The sequence below is a fragment of the Quercus lobata genome, chromosome 8 (genome assembly GCF_001633185.2).
Source record: "Quercus lobata isolate SW786 chromosome 8, ValleyOak3.0 Primary Assembly, whole genome shotgun sequence".
NCBI classification, from domain to species: domain Eukaryota; kingdom Viridiplantae; phylum Streptophyta; class Magnoliopsida; order Fagales; family Fagaceae; genus Quercus; species Quercus lobata.
The window spans coordinates 7,009,655-7,031,394 of record NC_044911.1 but is presented as its reverse complement, the minus strand read 5'-3'; the positions used below and the strand labels follow the sequence as shown (position 1 = coordinate 7,031,394).

At 33.3% G+C, this 21,740-nt stretch overlaps 2 protein-coding genes and 1 long non-coding RNA gene across 5 annotated transcripts; all 3 read right to left on the bottom strand.

Annotated features, from left to right (window-relative positions):
* Positions 1 to 1,316: 1,316 nt before the first annotated feature.
* Positions 1,317 to 7,581, bottom strand: LOC115958237 (aspartate carbamoyltransferase 2, chloroplastic-like). 3 transcript variants are annotated; one of them, XM_031076635.1, is made up of 7 exons: positions 7,352 to 7,581; positions 4,222 to 4,828; positions 4,001 to 4,140; positions 2,201 to 2,374; positions 1,832 to 2,068; positions 1,624 to 1,719; positions 1,317 to 1,472 (listed from the first exon to the last, which is right to left on the bottom strand). In XM_031076635.1, exons 2-7 carry the CDS (start codon positions 4,766 to 4,768, stop codon positions 1,452 to 1,454), a joined length of 1,215 nt encoding a protein of 404 aa, XP_030932495.1. In that variant the 5' UTR covers positions 4,769 to 4,828; positions 7,352 to 7,581; the 3' UTR covers positions 1,317 to 1,451. The 3 variants fall into 3 exon arrangements, with proteins under 3 accessions (XP_030932495.1, XP_030932496.1, XP_030932497.1); XM_031076636.1 differs by lacking the exon at positions 7,352 to 7,581 and adding an exon at positions 6,859 to 7,097; XM_031076637.1 differs by having other exon boundaries at positions 1,317 to 1,719.
* A 4,260-nt stretch (positions 7,582 to 11,841) lies between these two features.
* Positions 11,842 to 13,140, bottom strand: LOC115957379. The gene is made up of 2 exons (XR_004084353.1): positions 13,009 to 13,140; positions 11,842 to 12,354 (listed from the first exon to the last, which is right to left on the bottom strand). It is a non-coding gene; the product is annotated as an uncharacterized LOC115957379 (long non-coding RNA).
* Positions 13,141 to 17,776: 4,636 nt separating this feature from the next.
* Positions 17,777 to 18,053, bottom strand: LOC115956241. The gene is made up of 2 exons (XM_031074675.1): positions 17,884 to 18,053; positions 17,777 to 17,793 (listed from the first exon to the last, which is right to left on the bottom strand). Exons 1-2 carry the CDS (start codon positions 18,044 to 18,046, stop codon positions 17,777 to 17,779), a joined length of 180 nt encoding a protein of 59 aa, XP_030930535.1. The 5' UTR covers positions 18,047 to 18,053.
* Positions 18,054 to 21,740: the final 3,687 nt, after the last annotated feature.

Below are 21,740 nucleotides of genomic sequence, written 5' to 3'. Positions count from 1 at the left end.
AAATCCATCACAATCATCAATTGCACAGCAAAGGGTGTTTGGTTGTCCATTCTCTTGTGTAGGTTGATCTTGGTTTTTTTTTTTTTTTTGGTATGTTCTTCATGTTCAAGATTTGTGTGAATGGAGAGAGAGACAAATACCACTTTTTAATCTTCTTTCTCTTGCATTTTTGTGCTATTTTTTGTTTTGGGAGGAGAGAGACATAAAATTTGAGCAAAAATACCTATTTACCCTTAATTTTAACAAGGATGGGTTACGAAAAACAAACGGAATATACATCAGATAAGTAAAGTGACACTTTTTAAACCACGGGTAGACAAAGTGATTTCGGGCCAAACCACATGTGGGTTTAGTTTAATTACCCAAAAAGAAAATTACACTAACAATAGCTGTATTGTTAACTAAAATAGTATTGTCGCTAATGTTTGAAATCTCTCAGAGTGTGTTTTTTTCCGTGTTTTGGTGTGTATCAAAATTCATAATTGCTTAATTATGCATCACAGCCACTCTAAACCAATGTTGCCCTGGGCCCAAATTTTTTTCTTACAAAGCTTGGAATAGCCAATTGTTTGATCCATGTTTATGTGAGCAAAGAATTAGTCTGATGGAAAATGCTTAAGGTTATTATCAATTTTGCAGCTGCCTCAAGCATTTTTGGGAATGAGAAGTCGCAAGAGTGTTACAGAAAAATGTCATATCGCATCTTCCTTATTATGAAATTGATAAATTTTGAACCATGTTCTTCATTTTGTCAGTCTAGGCAAGTGGCAAGTTAGTCAACTTGCCTGGCAATTCACTCTTAACGTGGCCTTGGTAGTTTAGGCAAGTGGTAACTTTGTTTTACATAGTTTTACACACCCTCAAAAGCAACTGAAACATAACTTAAAGTCATAATTTTAGTTGCTTTTGAAAATGTGTGTAGAACAGTTTGTGTGTAACAAGTTTAACCATTCCGTTTAAATATATTCTTTTTCACAATTAAAACGAAACAACTTATGGGTTTTTCTTCTTCTTTTTATGTAGGATAAGTAGAGGAAAATAAAAGGAGAAAAAGGGAGAGAGGGAAGGTGGCTAGGAACCCGACAATTTTCACATCATATTAAAGTAGCAAAGTGTGTTTGGTGTAAAATCACTTACATAGAAATCACTAGTGAAATTACTTTTATTATTACACCAATCATAACAAGTCACATTAATAGTTGTGAAAAAAAAATTATTCTAGATTTATTATAGAAAGAAACACCAACTAGGGCCAGCAAGCAGCAACTTACTTGGTCACAAACTGATGAGTTGAACATTGCAATTGAGACGTAAAATGGCACAGAATGGATCTTGTCACGAGAGCTTCAAGGTCATGACTCATGACCGAGCATTAGTGAAGTTCAGAGCATAACAGGAGGAAATCAATTTAGAGGTCACCCAAAAAAATAAAAAGTTAAGAGCTATGGCTTTCAGATCCCTGCGTGTTCAAACTCAACAAAAAAAAAAAAACAATTCTGTCTCGCAGTTTCAGTAAACCATGGAAACCAAGTCAAAATTGGAAGCCCTAATTTTTTTTTTTTTTTTTTTTAAAAAAAGGGGTCAAAATTTGAAACTAGAGGTGAGGCATTTTCACCACCCTACAAGTAAGAGCTTCAAAAGAGCCATCCGTATATAAAGTCCATTCTTTGCTTGTCTAAAATAAGCAGCCCTTGGATCCCCATCGACATCCACAGTAATCTGCAAAAATTCATGAGAACAAACAAATAAACCAGTATATACATAAGAAGCACTTAAAAATATTCGCGCTCATAAAGAACACACCAACATCACTTAAACATCACATGGATACCTCATCAAGCCTTGGTAGAGGGTGCATGACCACAGCATGCTTCTGCATAACATCCAAGACATTCTGATCTACAATGTACTTGCCTCGAGCTTCTTCATATTGGTCAATTCTCTCTCCAAATCTTTCTTTCTGAATGCGAGTTTGATACACTACATCACACTTAGAAGCCACTTCCATTAAATCAGTACTTTCTTCCCATTCCACTCCCTTTGATGTCAAATAGTCTTTTATATCATCCTGTAAGATGAAATTGTAAATATTGAGAGACCAAAACCCCAAATTTTCTATAGTATTTCCACTTCTCATTTGCCTAAATCACACACAGAAGACCTACAGGTAAATTCAAATGACAACTGGATCAACATTTACCTTCATTTTTACCACATCAGGAGAGACAAAGTAGATCTTCACATCTTGGTACTTGGCAAGCAAGTAAGCAAGTGAGCGGACAGTCCTTCCATTGGCAAGATCACCCACTAGCCCAACTTTGATGCCATCTAGCTTCCCCACCTCTCTTTCAATGGTATATACATCCAAGAGAGCCTGAATCGTACACAACATCAAGAATAGATCTTTGAACTAAACTATGTGAAACTTACTACCAGCAATTAAAATATGACGAAATGATTAAAAAAAATCATCAAATGAAAATACAAAACATTATTCTCCCCCTCTACATCAGGAGAAAACAAACAATTAATGTCATACCAAGACAAAACAACAATGTTGCTTGTCTATGAAGATATTTGTAGATGAACACCTCACCCCATCTTTTGCAGCAAGCCTTGGATACAAGATGTAATCTAGGTGCTTCTTAACACTCACATTATAAATAAGAGAAGATTTAAAAAAAAAAAAAAAGACTACTAAGAGCCTGTTTGGATTCAATATTTTGATAACTCAATTCTTAATTTCCATAACTCATGACTCAAAAATGGTGGGACCCATAGCAAAAATGTTGTTTGGTCAAACGATAACTCTGTTTTCATAACTCTGTTTCCATCACTCAATTCTCTGATTTTTGAATTATGAATTATGGAAACTGAAAACAACCAAAGGCTATTTTTAGTTTCCATAACTCATAACTCAATGGCAATATTGTAATTAAACACACATAGGGGACCTACAGCCGCAACTTTTGACCACCTTTTGACCTTTTTTTTTCACTTGTTCGGTCTTCAGTTCTGGGTTTTTTTTTTTTTTTTTAGCTTCAGTGAGTTTGGGTACTGGAAAAAAAAAAAAAAAAAACTGCACCGGCTGACAGGTATGGGGCCCATAAATAGTGTGAAAAATATTGAGTGATGGAAATTGGGTGATGATGCCAAACGAGTATGAAAAATTGAGTGATGAGTGATGAATGATGAGTGATGAGTTATGAATAATGAATGATGAGTGATGGAAATTGAGTAATGAAAAAACCTTGGCCAAACAGGCTCTAAGTGTCACAAGATATGCTCTACTCATTTTTTTTTTTTTTTTAATCTCAGAGAATCAAGCTGTTCATCCTACAGCAAACAATTATGGCCTGTTTGGATGGAAGGGGGGAAGGAGGGGGAGTGGGGGGAGTAGAGTATAGTTGGCTAAAAATAAGCTAATTTTGTGCTAAATCTACGCTACTCTACTCTACTCTTCCTCCATCTCCCTCAGTTCAAATGGACCATTAGAGTTTTCAACTGTCCATTAGTCCATATAGTATGAAAATTGAACAACTGGGTTAAAAGGTGAACCATTTCTATGTTTCTTTCATGTGTGTATCTTCCATAGGAATGACTTCTTATCTATGACTAACTAATATTGAAAATAAAAAAGCTTGCTTTTGTAATTAGTCTCTTTCTAAATTATGACAAAGCTTCATTAGTAATATCCTGTGTTGTATAAATAGTTTCTAGACTAAAACAAATTAAGATTCCTCTCCATTACAGAAGATACAGAGTAGCATAATGGACAATGATCATGGGATAGATGGAAACTCTCAGTTAAGGCCACAATTTGTATCCACCTCCAAACTTCTTGTCCGCTTGATTTATCATTAAATTATTTATTTCTCTTAAAATCACTTCACTGTTTTGTTTATTTTTACACACGCCTTTCTTTTCTCCAAACATGATCACTTACAGGCTGTCAAACAAAAAGCTCAATATTGTAGTTAAGAACAGCTTTCTTGCATACCTGTGTAGGATGCTGCCCAGGACCATCCCCGGCATTAATAATAGGAATGCCAGCTGTGACAGCTGCTCTTTTGGCAGCACCACTTTCAAAGTGCCGCATCACAATTATATCCGAGTAACCCTCAATGGTTCTTATGGTATCTGCAAATCAAGCTACTAAATTACAACTAACTTTCAGTAATCCACCACTAGAAACCTGATTAAACAGATGAAAAGGCTTACCTTCAAGCGTTTCTCCTTTAGCTGCTGATGAAAACTCCCGTGCATTTTCAGTTGTCAAAACTTCCCCACCTAACCTTTTCATGGCAGACTCAAAGGAAAGCCTAGTTCTAGTGGAAGGCTCATAAAAGAGAGTAGCCATAAGATAACCCTTAAGAATTTGGCTTCCAGGAGAATTCTTTTCAATCTTCTCCACCTCACGTGCGACTTTAAATATAGCACCAAGAATATCCCTATCAAATTGTTGAGCTTCAATTACATCATCAAGCTGAAACTTCTTCCCAACTGAAAATGAAGGTGCATTTTCAACTTGTACTGCACAGCACTGGATTCTGTCCTTTGGAGAGACTCTGTCAGTTTGTTCCCTTTTCAATAATTTCCCACTGGGCAATAACCTCAAATGTGTTAGGTACACTGACTTAGAATATCCAGATTGTCTGCAGGAAAGATTTGAAGGACTGCACATATACTCTCTGTAACATTTCAATGTTTTGGGAGCAACCATGCTCCCCTGCAACGAAGATGTAAAAAGAGAAGATGAAACAGCCATCGGACTTTATAGAATTGGATTGATAGGATCGAGTCGTGTTTGCTAAACACTTTCAAAACCCTATAAATATAATCAGCAATATAAATTAGGAAAAAGGGGGAAAAAGAATAAAAGGCACGAGGCAATTACAATCAAATTGAATGAAGTAGAAGCAATTACAATACATTGATTAAGTACGAACTTAATAAGACCCTAACTTTCACAATTCACACGCTATAATATTGATTATGAAAAAAAACAGAATCCAACACACAACCAAAATAAATATATATTTTTTCTAATAAATACTTGATTTTACATCAGGAAGTTTGGAAGAACTTTAGGAAAAGCAAAAGAGACCAAAATTTTGTATCTTAAAATTTTCAATATCAAGGAAATAAATAATAGGGAGAAAACCCACTAAACAAGCTTTACACCACAAACACATAAGACTTAGATTTTTTTAAGCTTTACACCACAAACACATAAGACTTAGATTTTTTTTCCCCTGCTCTTTCCTCATTTCTCAGCACCCTAATGGAGTTTTTTTTTTTTTTTAACTGAAGTGCCAGGTCATGGGAAAAAAAATTCTAAGAGATAACTTCAAGTCAGCATTTTAATTTATGAAAAAGAAACAAGAACAAAACAGTCCAAAAACAGAAGCAGCCATAATGATTGTGAAATCATCTGCAAGAACAAAGCACATAGAGATCATAAAGCATCTCCATTAAATTCCAAACCTTAGCATCACTTGCCTATGATTAATTTCTCCAATAAATAAATCCAAAGTTGCAAATGCAGACTACTCCCTTGTAAGTTATACACAAAATCCATTCTGAATACAAATTAAAAACTCAAAAGATCCAAAACAACATCACGACCTATTTCTTTGCAAGTATGGATCAAGCTCATATCAAAACTTGCCAATGAGCTCCAACTCAAGTCAAATGTCACTTCCTCCTCCCACAAGAACGCGTGAAGAGTGAGGTCATGAATGCAAAACTCACTATATGCCTGTGTTACTTACAATTCCCAAAAAAGAAAAAAGTTTTTAACTCATTTCAAAACCAATGGACTGTGTCCAATTAGAATCAACATTATACCATTGAACAAAAAACGAGTGAAACAATGGAAGAACATTTTTTTCCTGAGTAAAGTGTAATCACCAAGAAGGTTAAAACTTTGACATCACTTTGCTTCCAAACACAGGAATCAATTGCAACACGTTGGAAGTGAAGCATTACCAAAAGGAACAAAAACAGCAAAGCAAACAGAAACACATAAGAAACTTCACCAACTCTTTTTTTTTTTTTTTTTTTAATTAAAAAAAATTAGATTGGAAAGGAATGAAAAGAATAATTTTATAATATTTTTCACTTCGCTTATTTGGGAGTTGGGAGAGAATGGAATGAGTAGGAAGAAACACTCATTATCCTTTCTATTCCCTCAAAACCACAAATTTTCATCTCAAAATTTGAGGGAATGAAATTACGTTTAATGAACTTATTACTAAAAATTTGAGGTTTTAAGGGAATAGAGGACAATCATTTCATTCCCTCCGCTTAAACTCTCAAACAAGTCCATTCCTTCCATTAAAACTCCGAGTAATGCGAGGGACACATAAAATTACACAACTTTTGCCACAACTTGTCATGTGGCAAGTTGTTAGCAATAGAGGTGTAATGGTAGGTCCACATGGAAAGTTGTGGCAAAAATTGTATCATTTTATGTGTAGCCAACATTACTCTTAAAAGTCCCAAACAAAGAAATAGACTACTATAAAATCATTCTTGCCATTCATTTTCCCTCCTCCCAAACAAGTTGTAACTTGTAAAGGTGCCAAGGGAAGATTCCAACTACTGACCTGTGCTTCATGCCGAAATCCCAAAAAAAAAAAAAATTAAAACATCACCAAATTTGATGATATTGCATATCAACAAGACAACTTACCCATTTATCATAAACAAAAACAAAAAGACAACTAACCCTTGAGCATGGAAAACACTCTCCAAACCCCATCCAAGAAATCCACAACAAATTCAACAGCCAACAACAAACACACAAAAAAAAATTGAAGAACAATAGAGAGAGAAGGAGAAATAGACACAGACCGAGTGAGAGAGAGATTTTCTGATGTGCCCAAATAGTTCGGTGAATGAATGGTAGCAGGCTCCTTATAGTTTAGGGGGAGGGACTCAAAATACGAAATTTGGCGCAAAAGAAAAAGTTAAACCAAACCAATGCATACTTCTTCTTTTTTTTTCAAACTTAAATTATATGCAGCACTAGCATGATAAATGCCTAAAAAAGAGAGACCCATTTGGGGGAAAACATAAACAACCCACATAAAAGAGTATGACATATACCATTTTGTTAAAGACTTGGTGTCAACTCTGCTTGTTTTTTTACAATCTCCAATACTGTCATCCCACTTCAGCGTTTCACCAAGCAACAAATAAGACATGCCACACACGATAAATTCCCATTCAACATTTGCGTATATTCTCTTTCCACAAAACCCAACAGTCATGGATTCCAAAAACCCCCCCCCCATTTTAAAAGTAGTACTATTAATATTAGTAACACAATAACATACGGACCCACCTTAGATATCAATTGCCGGAGCCGCCATTTTTGCGTAGCGATTGAGAGCAAGGAGCTTGCCGATGGCTATTGGAGGCCACGGTGGTGGGAGTCCTTCCTATTCGAAAATCCGGTGAACAGAGACTCCTACTTCTGATAACGACAAGCTAAGCGTAGAAGCTCTCCGGCAGATTCTCTGGCTGTTGGAGGTGGGAGAGACTGGTTCTTCAACCGTAGTTTGTGGGGTTAAATTTTTATTTTATGAAATTGGATAATCGTGTGTGGCATGGCTTATTCCTTTATTAGTAAAAACTCTGACGTGGCATGTTTTTATGGGAGGATATAAAAAAAGAGTACTTGGTGTACTGTAGTCAAACACCAATGAAAAAATGAGTCAAAATAAAATTATTTTTGGTCAACATAAAAAATATAGTTTCTTTTTTTAATGCATTGTTTATTATCGAGTACTTAGAGATTGTTTTTTACTATTTTTTTTTTGGAAAATAACTTTATTTTATAGCAATCTAAATAAGGAAAGTTAGAGATTGTTTTTCAATTTATTTAAGATTGCTACCAGATATAGGAAAATGAGATAATTTTATAGAAAATATTTTTTGGAAAATGACTCATTTTCTAAAAAATATCATTGCTGAAACAAACAAAGTGTAAAGTATAAGATAAATTTTATTAACATACCTTGATATTTGGGCTAATGTTAACCAAGTCCAAGAATTTTCAAAATTAACAAATTTAGTCCTTAAAGTCAACTTAGTTCCTAAAACAATTAAGAAAAAAACAAACTAACTGTTAAAGGATTAAGTTGGCTTTAAGAACCAAATTTGTTAGTTTTGAAGAGTCTTAAACTTAGTTGGCATTAACCCAAACTTCAGTGTATGTTAATATAATTTACCCTAAAATATATATTGAATGAATAAAAAATTGAGTTTAGAATAGAGAATGTTGGTGTTTTTCACCTTAATTCACACCACTCCCAATGAACTTATCTTATGAGACTAGAACATGAAGTGCTCGTTTCACCACAAACCGGGGCAGGTTTTAATTGATCCACCCTAACCTAAGTATATATACTAAAATGTGATTTTTTTTTTTTTTTTTAATTACAAAATTTTCATTACCTATTAGGTTTGTTTATTTTCTGTCATTTGCTTTTTATTATTTTATTGTTAGATACATTGAGGGAGATGATGCATCATATAGTTATAATTATTATTATGATTCCACTCCACCACTCAATTGTTATCCCTACCTATATTTGATATTATATTATATTATGTGGGTTTATGTGGAATCAATGTAGATACTAAAAATTGCAATAGGTTATTAAAGACAATAATTCATTTCAAATGAATCTAGAGTTTAGATTATGCCAACTGATTTAAAAAACAGTAACTTTAGTTGAATTTAACCGTTGTTAAATTTTTATTATTAGGGTAGTTCATAAACCTTTAAATGCGTTGGCATAATTTAAGCCCTAGATTTATTAGAAACATTGAGAGAGGTTTGTACATGGGAAGTGTGCGCTTGAAAGTAATCAGCAATGGACTAGTAAGGGGGCATTGGGCTAACTTGTAGCTAGTTAAAACAATTGCTAGCTATAATCATGGTCAAATCTTCAACATCTCTCTCCCTCGCTCAACTAAGATGAGAGACATGTCACCTATGAAATTTCCCAATCCAAAATCAACCTCAAGTTAGTAATTTTGCAGCCATCATCGGTATTCATCAAAATACCCTTCCATTCAAAGCCACAACTATCAAAAGTTCAAAACCTTTGTGATCATTGTTCACACACAACGAACATAAATTGATAAGTAATATAGGTCAAATGGGTATGTATCATAATGGGTTAAACCACCTTGACACAAATAATGAGAAATGTCATTTTGAGTTGATTGCAGATAAATTAAATGAAATTAACACATTTATTAATTGTGTCAAAATGACTTAATCCACTTTGACATTAATCCATTTTCAGGAAACATTAATTCGAAAAATAACATATCATGTTCATAAGTTGTGTCAAATATTGTCACCACTAGTTCACATGCATAATATTATAAACAAAAACTATCATTTTCTTAGTGTACAGCCTATGAGGGAGAGTCGAGAGAAGAATAAAAGAATGAGCTAAGCAAAATAGATAAAAATAAAATAGCCTTTTAAGTTAAATTTAAAATTTTAACGAATCTAATGTGAATGCTATACTCTTTTTCCCCTTTTTTTTTTATTCTTTGTTTTCAATTGAGGGTGGGGTAAATACTAGTTGTAGTCTTGATATTAGGCTTCTATTTGCCACCAAATATTTTCAAGTTCTTATTGAAGCGAAAGATAATTAAGCCGGAAAATTAAAACACATTTTACTATTTTAAAGAACAAGTACTGCCGAGATCACGAAAAATAGTAGTATTGGGATGAGGGCTGGCGGACATCTTGGCATGGATCATAATTCATAATATAATTGCAAAACTTGAAATTTTATAAATCATGACTCCTTACAATACCAACTTCTCAGATAGATGAGACTAAGAATAAGAAAGGGTAGGACATTAATATATGAAGAATAAGAAAGAGTACTCACAAACATTACAGGAACAACACAGATAACTAACTTAGCTGGGAAGACTAATGTAAGGAACATGTTTTGATTATCAAAATAACTTCATTGCATTGTAGGTGGGTGTGGTGGGTGCCATGGTTGAGGTTTACGAGGAAATGGGAAAGGAGGGCGAGGCCTTGGTTGTGGTCGAGACGGTTTAGGAGGAAATGGGAAGGGAGGGCGAGGCGGTGGCCGTGGAAATGGCAATGGAGGGAATGCCTGAGCATACCCACACATCCCATACAAGCACAGGACACCAAATGGACATTTGTTTCCACATCTGCCACAGTTATATGGGTTAATATTCGTATCAGCGCATAAACCACGACAACATTGCCAAGTAAACGGGCATCTAATCCCACACAAACCACAGTTATTAACATCAGAAAAAACATCCACACAACGGTTTCGACAACACTGCATTCCAGGTCGAGACTCTCCTTGCCTGCATATCCAAGGCCTGTTCCCACACCCGGGACTTCTAGGGTCTTGCTTTTGGTTCATGATTTTCTTGAGCCATGGTGACGATGACAAAGAGCCAGCCGTGACATTGTGTTGCACCACTTTAGGTATTGAGTTTCCTTCCACCATCGCATTTAATAATAGCCATAGAAAAAGAGAAATGGCGATTTGAAAATTTACTAGCTGCATCATTCTAAGATGCACAAGAAGAGACAGAAGGGCTTATCTTTTTTTTTTGCTAAGTAGAAGAAAAGGCATATTTATGATATATTATATATATCTAAATTATATATATCTAAAGTGAGGAGAAGAGAGACAGGGGGGTTTATCTTTCTTTTTTTTGCTAAGTAGAAGAAAAGGCATATTTATGATATATTATATATCTAAAGTGAGGAGAAGAGGGGAAGTTCCCTTTTTTCCATGTGGTAGTTCATGTTTTTCTTACATGGGTTATTATTGAAGACTCATGTTGTGGGTGCTAGACCTGGTGTGGCTGGCAACTAAATACGTGATGGGAGGGTTTTCTTCTTTCATGTGTGCACGGATAACTTTTTTTGCCTTTGCTAGTCCATGGCTAAAGTATGTGTAACGGTGTGAGTAAACATTTTTTCCCCACATTATTCTCTCTTTATGATGGAAGGCCCTTCTCTAGTGTTGTAGGTCTTATGTGGTAGACCTGAGGCCCATCATTCCCCATGGTCCTCTCAATGCATTGTTTACATAATCAATCAAGTAGGATGATGCCAGAAATCAAATAGATCAAAGCAGGGAGGATCTTGAAACCCAGACCATGGATCAAACTTTGGTAAATATGGAACAGTCCGAAACCTTTAAAAATATATGTATAGCAGGGAAGTAGAGGAGCTGATCAAATTATTGCCAACCAAAGCTTTATATTGTGGTAGGCAATTGGATCATCCATTGTAAATTCATTAATCTAACCATCCATTTATCAATATCCATGAAAGGGTACAAACTTGCAAATGCCATTCAAACACATAACTAGCAAAGGGGTAATCATACTGAACAAGAAATCCTCTTGCACTAGAAAGTAATCAAACAGTGCAAGCATATTACATTATTCTGTTATCAGAGAATCACAATGTAACTAATTAACCATAACCAGGTATACTTTGTGCGAAGATTATTCAATTGTAGCAAATCAATGCTCTCGGGGAGGGCGTGGGGTGTGTGAAAGCAGCAGTTAACAACCTAGAGAAACAAAAGATATTGAAAGTTTGAAACTAAACCCCACAGTGGAAGTTTCACCTAAGCAGTAATTAAGACCAAGTCACTTTGTGAAATCCTACAAGAAATAGAAGAAAATCCTCTAATATGATATATAAACTCCATTCAAATGCTTCCGGTTGACAGTATGGACCCATTTAAAGAGTTGGGAAACAAAGATTTTAAATAGTTTACATGAAGGGTGTAAAATTGACAAGTATTCATTATGATAAAGGTAGAATATAACCCTTGTGACAAAATAAGAGTTACTTTAGAACTGGCAGGAACTCAAAATCTTGAATTTGATAAACTCACAGGTACCTTAAACTGCCAAAGACAAATTACATGATCCAAATGGAAATATTTGTCAAAATTTAACCAGTCACAAAACATAGCAACACACATGTTCTCTAGAATACTCACCAGATTCATTTTTATTCCAAAGATTAATATTCATTAAATCTGACAAGAATATTACGATTGCATCCTAGAAAAAGTCACTTTTCTTTGTCTTCATCATTCTCTTTTTCTTCATATCGACGCCTAAACTTGGCAATCTGCCCTACACTTTCAGCCATTTGACGTTTCGCCCTGAAGTGGTAGACTTTACCAACCTGGTGTATTTTGGTCATCATAACGTTCATCAATCTTCCACTCTGAGTCACATAGGATATCCATTGCAACTGGGGGTGCGCTCCTTTCTTCATTTCCCACCAATCTGCAAATTAAAGAGGCACAACCTTTACTCTATTGGAGAGTCAAAGCTAAACGGAAATTCTAAAAAAGTCTTCATTCAAAAAGAACAGTTCTCCTTCTCCTCATCAACAACAAAAATAATATACAGAAGTTGCATTTACAATCGCAAACAAAATGATTAACACAAAATGTTCCAGTTGCTCATAGCTAGCTCATAGACCACTTCATGATTGTGTGAAAGTTCTAAAGAGCTTGGACACCGCACAGTCTTTACCAGAGTTAAAACAGCTACTTGTGCAAACTTACATTAACTTAAGAGTGTACTATAATACATTAAACGGCATATTCGAAACAATACAATAACCAAGCTTTTAGTCCCAAATTTTGGGGTCGACTATGGACTGAGACTAATCAGTTCGGTCACCAGGGCCGGCCCTTCCCTTAGGCGAGTTAGGCAATTGCCTAAGGCCCCCAAGTCCCAAAATTTTAGAAAAGAACCAACCGGGTAGTTTCAAATGAATTACAAAAATAATCCGGCACATCCTTTTAACCAAAAAAAAAAACAAAAATTTTGGTAAATCCGGTTCTAAACAAAATCATTGACCAAAAATCAACCAGATAAACTACAAATCCGGTCTAAGAGATTAACCACAAATCAAAACCCTAAAAATTTTACCTTTCTCTCTAGTCTCTGCTCTCCGCCTCTCTCTAGTCTCCAGTCTCCACTGTTCAGTCTGTCCTCAGCCTCTCTCTGATTCTCTGCTCTCCGCCTCTCTCAAGTCTCAAGACTCTAAACTGCTCACCTCACCGTACCAGGAATCAGGTCTAAAATTATAAATATTTGGGCCATTTTATTTGTTAAGAACTTAAGATAACTTTGTTTATTTGGGCCCTCCCTGGCTGCCTGGACCCTCCCTGGACTGGGCGTTAAGTTTGGGCCTCCAAGTTTTTTTTTTTTTTTTTTTTTTTTTAAAGCCTGCATTTTTTTTTTTTTTTGTAGGTGGGTCTTATTAATAAGTCTTGCGTCAATGTTATGGCTGTGCTTAAATTTTTGTTATGCTTGTGCTTAATTTTTTTTAATTTATGAATGTTGAGATTGCTAAAAACTTATTATTGTTCAGTGAAATTACAACAATACTTTTTATATAAATCAGGTTTTATTTCTCATTTTCTCTACACTTGAAAGTTATTTTTTATTTTAGTCTTTATAAATATATTGTTTGATTAGAAATGTCTACTAGAAAATATGCATCTGGATATGAAAAACTTAAAAAAAGAAAAATTAATTGAGTCTCAAAAATGATCAATGGATAAATTTTTTATTAGTAATAAACAAAATATAACACAAAATTTAGATGAAAATATCACAAATGAGCAAGAAATTCACCAAAATAATTTATAAAAAAATGATGTTCAATTTTGCAATACAACAAATCTTGATAATGAACTTCAAAATAATTTAGAAGAAAATGAAAATAATGATGAAAAATATAATATAAAAATATTAAATAAACATTAATTTAATTAATATATAAGTATAAAAAAATGCCCCATTTTTAGTTCTCGCCTTAGGCCCCAAAATGTCTAAAGTCGCCCCTGTTTTCCTCTCATCCTCTCTCTGCCTCAACTCACGTCACACCGTGTTCCATGGCTGACCGCCAAGCTCTCCTTCTAAACCTCCATGGCCGAAACTTTTCAAGCTCATCACTTCCAACCACGCACCACTGTCAAAATCCAGCCAAAATCAAATCACGGCCACCACCACGGCAAAACCCAGTCAAAATCAAATCACAACAAAAACCCAGAAGCCCACCAAATTACAAATCAAGTCATACCCACCAAATCAAAGCACAAAACCCACAAAACAACCAAAATCACAAAATGAAAACACTGAAAGTGAACCCACCGTTAAAAAAACATATATTGGTTTTGTTATTATATTTTAGAAGAAAAATCATCTTATTGAACTAATTTTAAATCTAAATTAATCAAACACATACCACAAGCAAGAATGATAAACTGAAAGCAAAGCAAAAAAAATAGTATTTTCAAGAAAAATGTTTTCAGAAAATAGGAAGGGTAAGCAAAATATAAAAACTATTTGCTTCATAATCTCAAATAAATAAATAAATAACCAAAAATCACATACCATAATCCGATGAAGCCTCGTGAGTCACAATTACACCTAAGAGGATCATCTGAGTTGAGAGGAAGAGATTTTCATAGTCTTTGGTTCGGCAGCATAATTTTCGATTTCCTTTCTTGACGGGCTTTCACTCGCTCCTCTCCTGTCAACCTATGCGACGTATAAAGAAAAATAAAAGGAAGAAGAACAAAGTACCGCGTAAAAAAGAAGAAATGAAAAAGGGTGAGAGAAGAAAGACGGACTGAGATCAGGTGCACTGCCATAGGTATTTTTTTACATTTTTTACTCTTTTTTTAAACTTTTTAACTCTCCTTTAATATATTTTATTTAATGATTGAGATTGAAAGTTGAAAAACCATTAATTACAATTACATCAGGGTATTGCACCTAAATCTGAAAAAGACAAAGAGACCTACACATACACACACACATACAAATATATATACACATACACATACACATACACATACACATACATAAGCACACATACATATACATAAGCACACATACATAAGCACGCATAAACACATATATATACACATAAACATACATAAATATAAGCACGCATAAACACATACACATACACATACATAAGCACACATACACATACACATACACATACACATACATAAGTACACATATACAAATATACATAAACATACACATATACATACACATACACAAAAATATACATATACATAAATATAAACACACATACACATAAACACGTATAAACTCATATAAACATAAACATACACACTCATAAACTTAAATATAAACATAAACACACATAAAAACTCGATTTTAACACACCAAAATAACTAACGAAATTGTTTGAGGATTGGTGTTAGTTTGCAATATTTTTCAATCTATATGAGTGTTTAATTTTTCTCAGTCTGTATGTGTGTTTATGTCTATGTATGTTTATGTTTACGTGTGTATGTTTATGTGTATATGTGTTTATATTTGTTTGTTTTTGTTTATGTTTGTTTATACGTGTTTATGTGTATATGTGTTTATATTTATTTGTTTTTGTTTTTGTTTTTTATACGTATTTATATGTATGTGTGTTTATATTTGTTTGTTTTTGTTTATGTTTTTTTATACGTGTTTATGTGTTTGTGTGTTTATATTTATTTGTTTTTATTTTTGTTTTTTATACGTGTTTATGTGTATGTGTGTTTATGTTTGTTTGTTTTTGTATATGTTTGTTTGTGTTTGTGTTCATGTTCATGTATGTTTATGTGTGTGTATGTGTTTATATTTATATTTATGTTTATAAATATAAAAATACATATTTATAAATATAAACATACATAAACATACACACATGCATAAACATAAATGAACAAAAACATAAACACACATGCACATACACAAAAACATAAACATACACATACACACACATTAACATACACATACACATACACATACACATACGCACTCATACACGTACACATACATAAACATAAATGAACATAAATATAAACACACATGCAAATAAACATAAACACACATGCACATACACATACACATACACATATACATACACACTCATACACACACTCATACACATACACATACACATACACATACACATACACATACATTTTTAGTTCTCGCCTTAGGCCCCAAAATGTCTAGGGCCGCCCCTGTCGGTCACAAATATTCTTTCCATCATTCTAACTTAATTGAAATAATATCTTCATAATTTGGGATATGCAATGACGAGCATCAGCATAGAAAGTCATATAAAAATGGATGCACAACTCGGCATTTTATCGAATACTTGTTAGTCATTCCCGTTCAGGCACAAACAAATATAGTCTTTAAGTTTTCACACACATGCTACAACAAAATTACAATTCATTCCACACTAGACACTTTTACTGAAACGAAATACTGGGTACCCATTTTCAGGTTATACACCTAAAATCTGATTCAAACAAATTTTGTGACTATTGTGATAAATATATAAAGATATATTCATAACAGATATACATATTTATGTATGTGTGTGTGTTTTGTGATTGAAGAATGTGAGTGATGGAAATATAAGGAATTGAAAGCAAAGGGTGTGAATTAAAATGAGTGGAAGGGACACTTACACAGTTAATGAGTTGGTGACCTGAAACTAAAGGGAAAGCAGAAGTGTATACTTTGCTGCGTAGTAATGAGCACTTCAGCCATTCTGTGACTTTAGGACTCAGGCATATACTTTGTTGTGGACTATGTGATTAGGCTCATCCACTCTGTGACTTCTGAACTGTTATATGGGTTTGGGATTTAATAATCCATATTTCTATATATAAAAAGCGCGAATACGCTAATGCACAATAGCTACACCGCCTTTTGGTTGATTCAGTTGGCACTGTAACTACAGTGCCTAAATGTTTTTTTCTTTTTCTTTTTTTCAGTAATCAGTTTTTTTTTTTCTTTTAAATATTTATATGAGTTAGCATATATATTGTTATACTGATACAACAAATTTCATAATATTTTCACAATTATTGAGGTGTCAATTTCTTACAAGTTAAAATAAAATAATAAAATATGAGATTGTGACCAACCACAACTGAAAATAAACATTTTGAGAAAATGTTATAACACTTCTTATTATCACAATATTTTCACAATTGTTGAGATCTCAGTTTCTTATAAATCAAATAAAAAATTGCTAAGTCCACAACATTTTAACATTAATTCCACAACATTTAACATAAACACACATGCACATACACATACACACACATACACACTCATACACGTACACATACATAAATTTACACACATACATAAACACACATGCACATAAACATAAACACACATGCACATACACATAAACATACACATACACATACACACACACACACTCATACACATACACATACACATAAACACTCATACACATACACACACTCATACACATACACATACACATACACACTCATACACATACACATACATTTTTAGTTCTCGCCTTAGACCCCAAAATGTCTAGGGCCGCCCATGTCGGTCACACGTATTCTTTCCATCATTCTATCTTAATTGAAATAATATCTTCATAATTTGAGATATGCAATGACGAGCATCAGTATAGAAAATCATATAAAAATAGATGCACAGCTCGGCATTTTATCAAATACTTGTTAGTCATTTCCGTTCAGGCACAAACAAATATGGTCTTTAAGTTTTCACACACATGCCACAACAAAATTACAGTTCATTCCACACTAAACACTCTTACTGAAACGAAATACTAGGTACCCATTTTCAGGTTCTACACCTAAAATCCGATTCAAACAAATTTTGTACCTATTGTGATAAATATATAAAGATATATTCATAACAGATATACATATTTGTATGTGTGTGTGTGTGTGTGTGTGTGTGAAAGAAGAATGCGAGTGATGGAAATCTGCCCTACACTTTCAGCCATTTGACGTTTCGCCCTGAAGTGGTAGACTTTACCAACCTGGTGTATTTTGGTCATCATAACGTTCATCAATCTTCCACTCTGAGTCACATAGGATATCCATTGCAACTGGGGATGCGCTCCTTTCTTCATTTCCCACCAATCTACAAATTAAAGAGGCGCAATCTTTACTCTATTGGAGAGTCAAAGCTAAACGGAAATTCTAAAAAAGTCTTCATTTCAAAAAGAACAGTTCTCCTTCTCCTCATCAACAACAAAATTAATATACAGAAGTTGCATTTACAATCGCAAACAAAATGATTAATACAAAATGTTCCAGTTGCTCATAGCTGGCTATTTGCAACCATTGCCAAAAACTATAGCTCATAGACCACTTCATGATTGTGTAAAAGTTCTAAAGAGCTTGGACACCACACAGTCTTTACCAGAGTTAAAACAGCTACTTGTGCAAACTTACATTAACTTAAGAGTGTACTATAATACATTAAACGGCATATTTGAAACAATACAACAACCAAGCTTTTAGTCCCAAATTTTGGGGTCTGACTATGGATTGAGACTAATCAGTTCAGTCACTCATATTCTTTCCATCATTCTAACTTAATTGAAATAATATATTCATAATTTGGGATATGCGATGACGAGTATCAGCATAGAAAGTCATATAAAAATAGACGCACAGCTCGGCATTTTATCGAATACTTGTTAGTCATTCCCGTTCAGGCACAAACAAATATGGCCTCTAAGTTTTCACACACATGCCACAGCAAAATTACAGTTCATTCCACACTAAACACTCTTACTGAAACAAATACTGAGTACCCATTTTCAGGTTCTACACCTAAAATCCGATTCAAACAAATTTTGTGACTACTGTGATAAATATATAAAGATATATTCATAACAGATATACATATTTGTGTGTGTGTATGTAAAAGAAGAATGCGAGTGATGGAAATATAAGGAATTGAAAGCAAAGGTTGTGAATTGAAATGAGTGGAAGGGACACTTACACAGTGAATGAGTCGGTGACCTGAAGCTAAAGGGAAAGCAAAAGCATATACTTTGCTGTGTAGTAATGAGCGCTTCAGCCACTCTGAAAATTCAGGGCTTAGGCATATACTTTGTTGTGGGCTATGTGCTTAGGCCCATCCACTCTGTGACTTCTGGACTGATATTTGGGTTTGGAGTTTAATAATCCATATCAACATATATATATAAAGTGCTAGTGCACAGCAATGTCTTTTGTTTTATTCATTTGCCACTGTAGCTACTTGTCTAAAGACTTTTTTTTTTTTTTTTTTTTAAGCAATCGGTTTTTTTTTTTCTTTTAAATATTTATATAAGCTAGTATATATATTATTATACTGACACAACAAATTTCATAATATTTTCATAATTATTGAAGTATCAATTTCAATCAAAATAAAATAATAAAATATGAAACTGTGACCAACCATAGATGAAAATAAATGTTTTGAGAAAATATTATAACACTTGTTGTTATCACAATATTTTCACAATTTTTGAGATCCCAATTTCTTATATATCAAATAAAAAATTGTTAAGTCCACAACATTTTAACATTAATTTCACAACAAATCATTGATAAGCTATTATTGATGGATAAAAAAGTGATATAAGTTGTGGATCCATTTTAAAATCAATAACAACTTACCATTTAGAATTTGTAATGAAAATAATATGGAGATAACATTTCTATAAAATAAATAATAACATATCAAATCGAAACTTACCACGACTAAAAATAAAGGTATTATGAGAATATTGTGACATTTTGTTGTATTCTTAAACTTCTTTTTTGGTTTAGTCAAATTTGGTGAGCATAAATTCATTATTTCACGCACAAATTTCTCCAGTTGGTTTTTTGTTTGTTGTTTTTTTTAATGCATAGTTTAAAGTGCTTGTCCCAATTAAAACCCAATAAAAATTTATCACCTAGGATTTGTTGTGAATGTAACATTACTCTAAAATAAAATTATAAAATATCATACCAGGGCCCACCATAGCTAAAATAAAGATATTGAGAAAATATCGTGACATTTATTATTGTAAAGACTGAATTTGGATTAGACCCAATATAGGATTGGGTTTTAGCCTAACAAGCCCAAACAATGAATTTGTAGAGCGTGGGTAAAAGAAGTAGTTCTATTTGGTAAGAAAGACAATAACAGTTGTTTATTTAAGAGAATCAAACATAAGTAAAATGAGAAAAATTGTCATCAGCACAGTCCGAGGAGCTATATTATAATATCCAGTTGATGATCAATGTTACAAGAGTTCAAAGGATTATTACAAAGATTTCTTGACTTCGATCCCCCTCCTTTAGGCCACCTCTCCATGCTATATACTATAATTTTGGTATCATCCCTACTATACACATGTAGGTTAGTTTCTAGGAACTCCTTCTTGTTCCATCCAATACCTCCCAAAACCTTCAACTAACAGCTGTAAGGCTGCTTAACCACTGTTCAAGTATCACTTCCACATTAATGCGGCCAGAGAGTTAGATGGGATGCATTTAATGTAGAGGTAGCAGCTTTTGAAGATATTTGTTACCTCCCTTTACTCCTCCCTTATCCAATGTCCGACTTCTAATCGTAATGCAACCTTGAAGGATGTTCAGGATGATAAGACATTTTTACTGATCTCGGATCTCTGTTTCCGAGATAACTTTTATCCTCGGACATATTTTGGACTACCATTTACAATCCTTATTTCTTCTTCTTATACCATTCCCATAATAACCTTATTTGACCATCCTCGGATTAGTTAATATCCTCGGATTGGGCCATAGGCCCAATTCTTATAGTTTTAATAGTACCTTCTAGCTAACTGGCCCCCACAATTATGTTCCTGACTTTTTTTGTTTTTGTTTAGCCAATTTGTTGAATCAAAATTAATAGTTTTACGTACAATTTTCTTGGGCTGACTTTTTTTTTAACACATTTTTTAAAGTAAAAAACACATAGTTTTACCAACAGAAAATAATTATGGAAAAAAGTACTTTCTCCCTTTATGTTTGAAGTAGTTTCATACCCCAACAATAAAGTTGAATAATTTCCACCTTTATATTTTGTAGACAAGTATATAGTCCCTACTATTAATCTCTTAGTTAAACCCTAACATAATCATATGATTCTTAGAATATTTCATTGCGCAATATCTAAAATGCCTCACTAAATTTTAATGTCCCAGAAATTTTCTTCGTGTATTTTGAGTTTTATGTGTTAGTCATACTTAAAAAGTAAAAATAGTTATGTATTGTATTCTATTTCTTACCTAGAGAACACTAATATATTAGCGGTTTAATTCTTCTAAATTTATAATTTTATCTAATAGAAACTTCAATGATATATGTCTTTTGTTTTTTTTTTGTTTTTTTTTTTCCTTAAAAATGCGTTCATTAAACATTAAGTAAGCTAAGTATCATAGTTAGGCTCATAAAATAAAATGATAAAGAAGGAAGTATGAATAACAAAATATTCATTGCAAATGGTTGTTGGTATTTAATTTGATGAAGAGTTTCAATTGTAGCATATGTCATTATTTATTGCAAAAATTTAAATATTGTGACAATGTTTTATCAAAACTTTGTTGTTAATTAGTTGAATTTTTTTGTGAGTAGATACTATCTTTAGTATATAGGTTCTACGAAATGAAAAGTATTTTGTATCAAATAATACCACGTCATCCATATCAAAATCTAATAAACAAGAGACATGTAAAATCTAATAAACGAGAGACGTGTGTAAAAATAATTACCCACTATCACATGTCTTTCAATTATTATAGGTTAGTTATT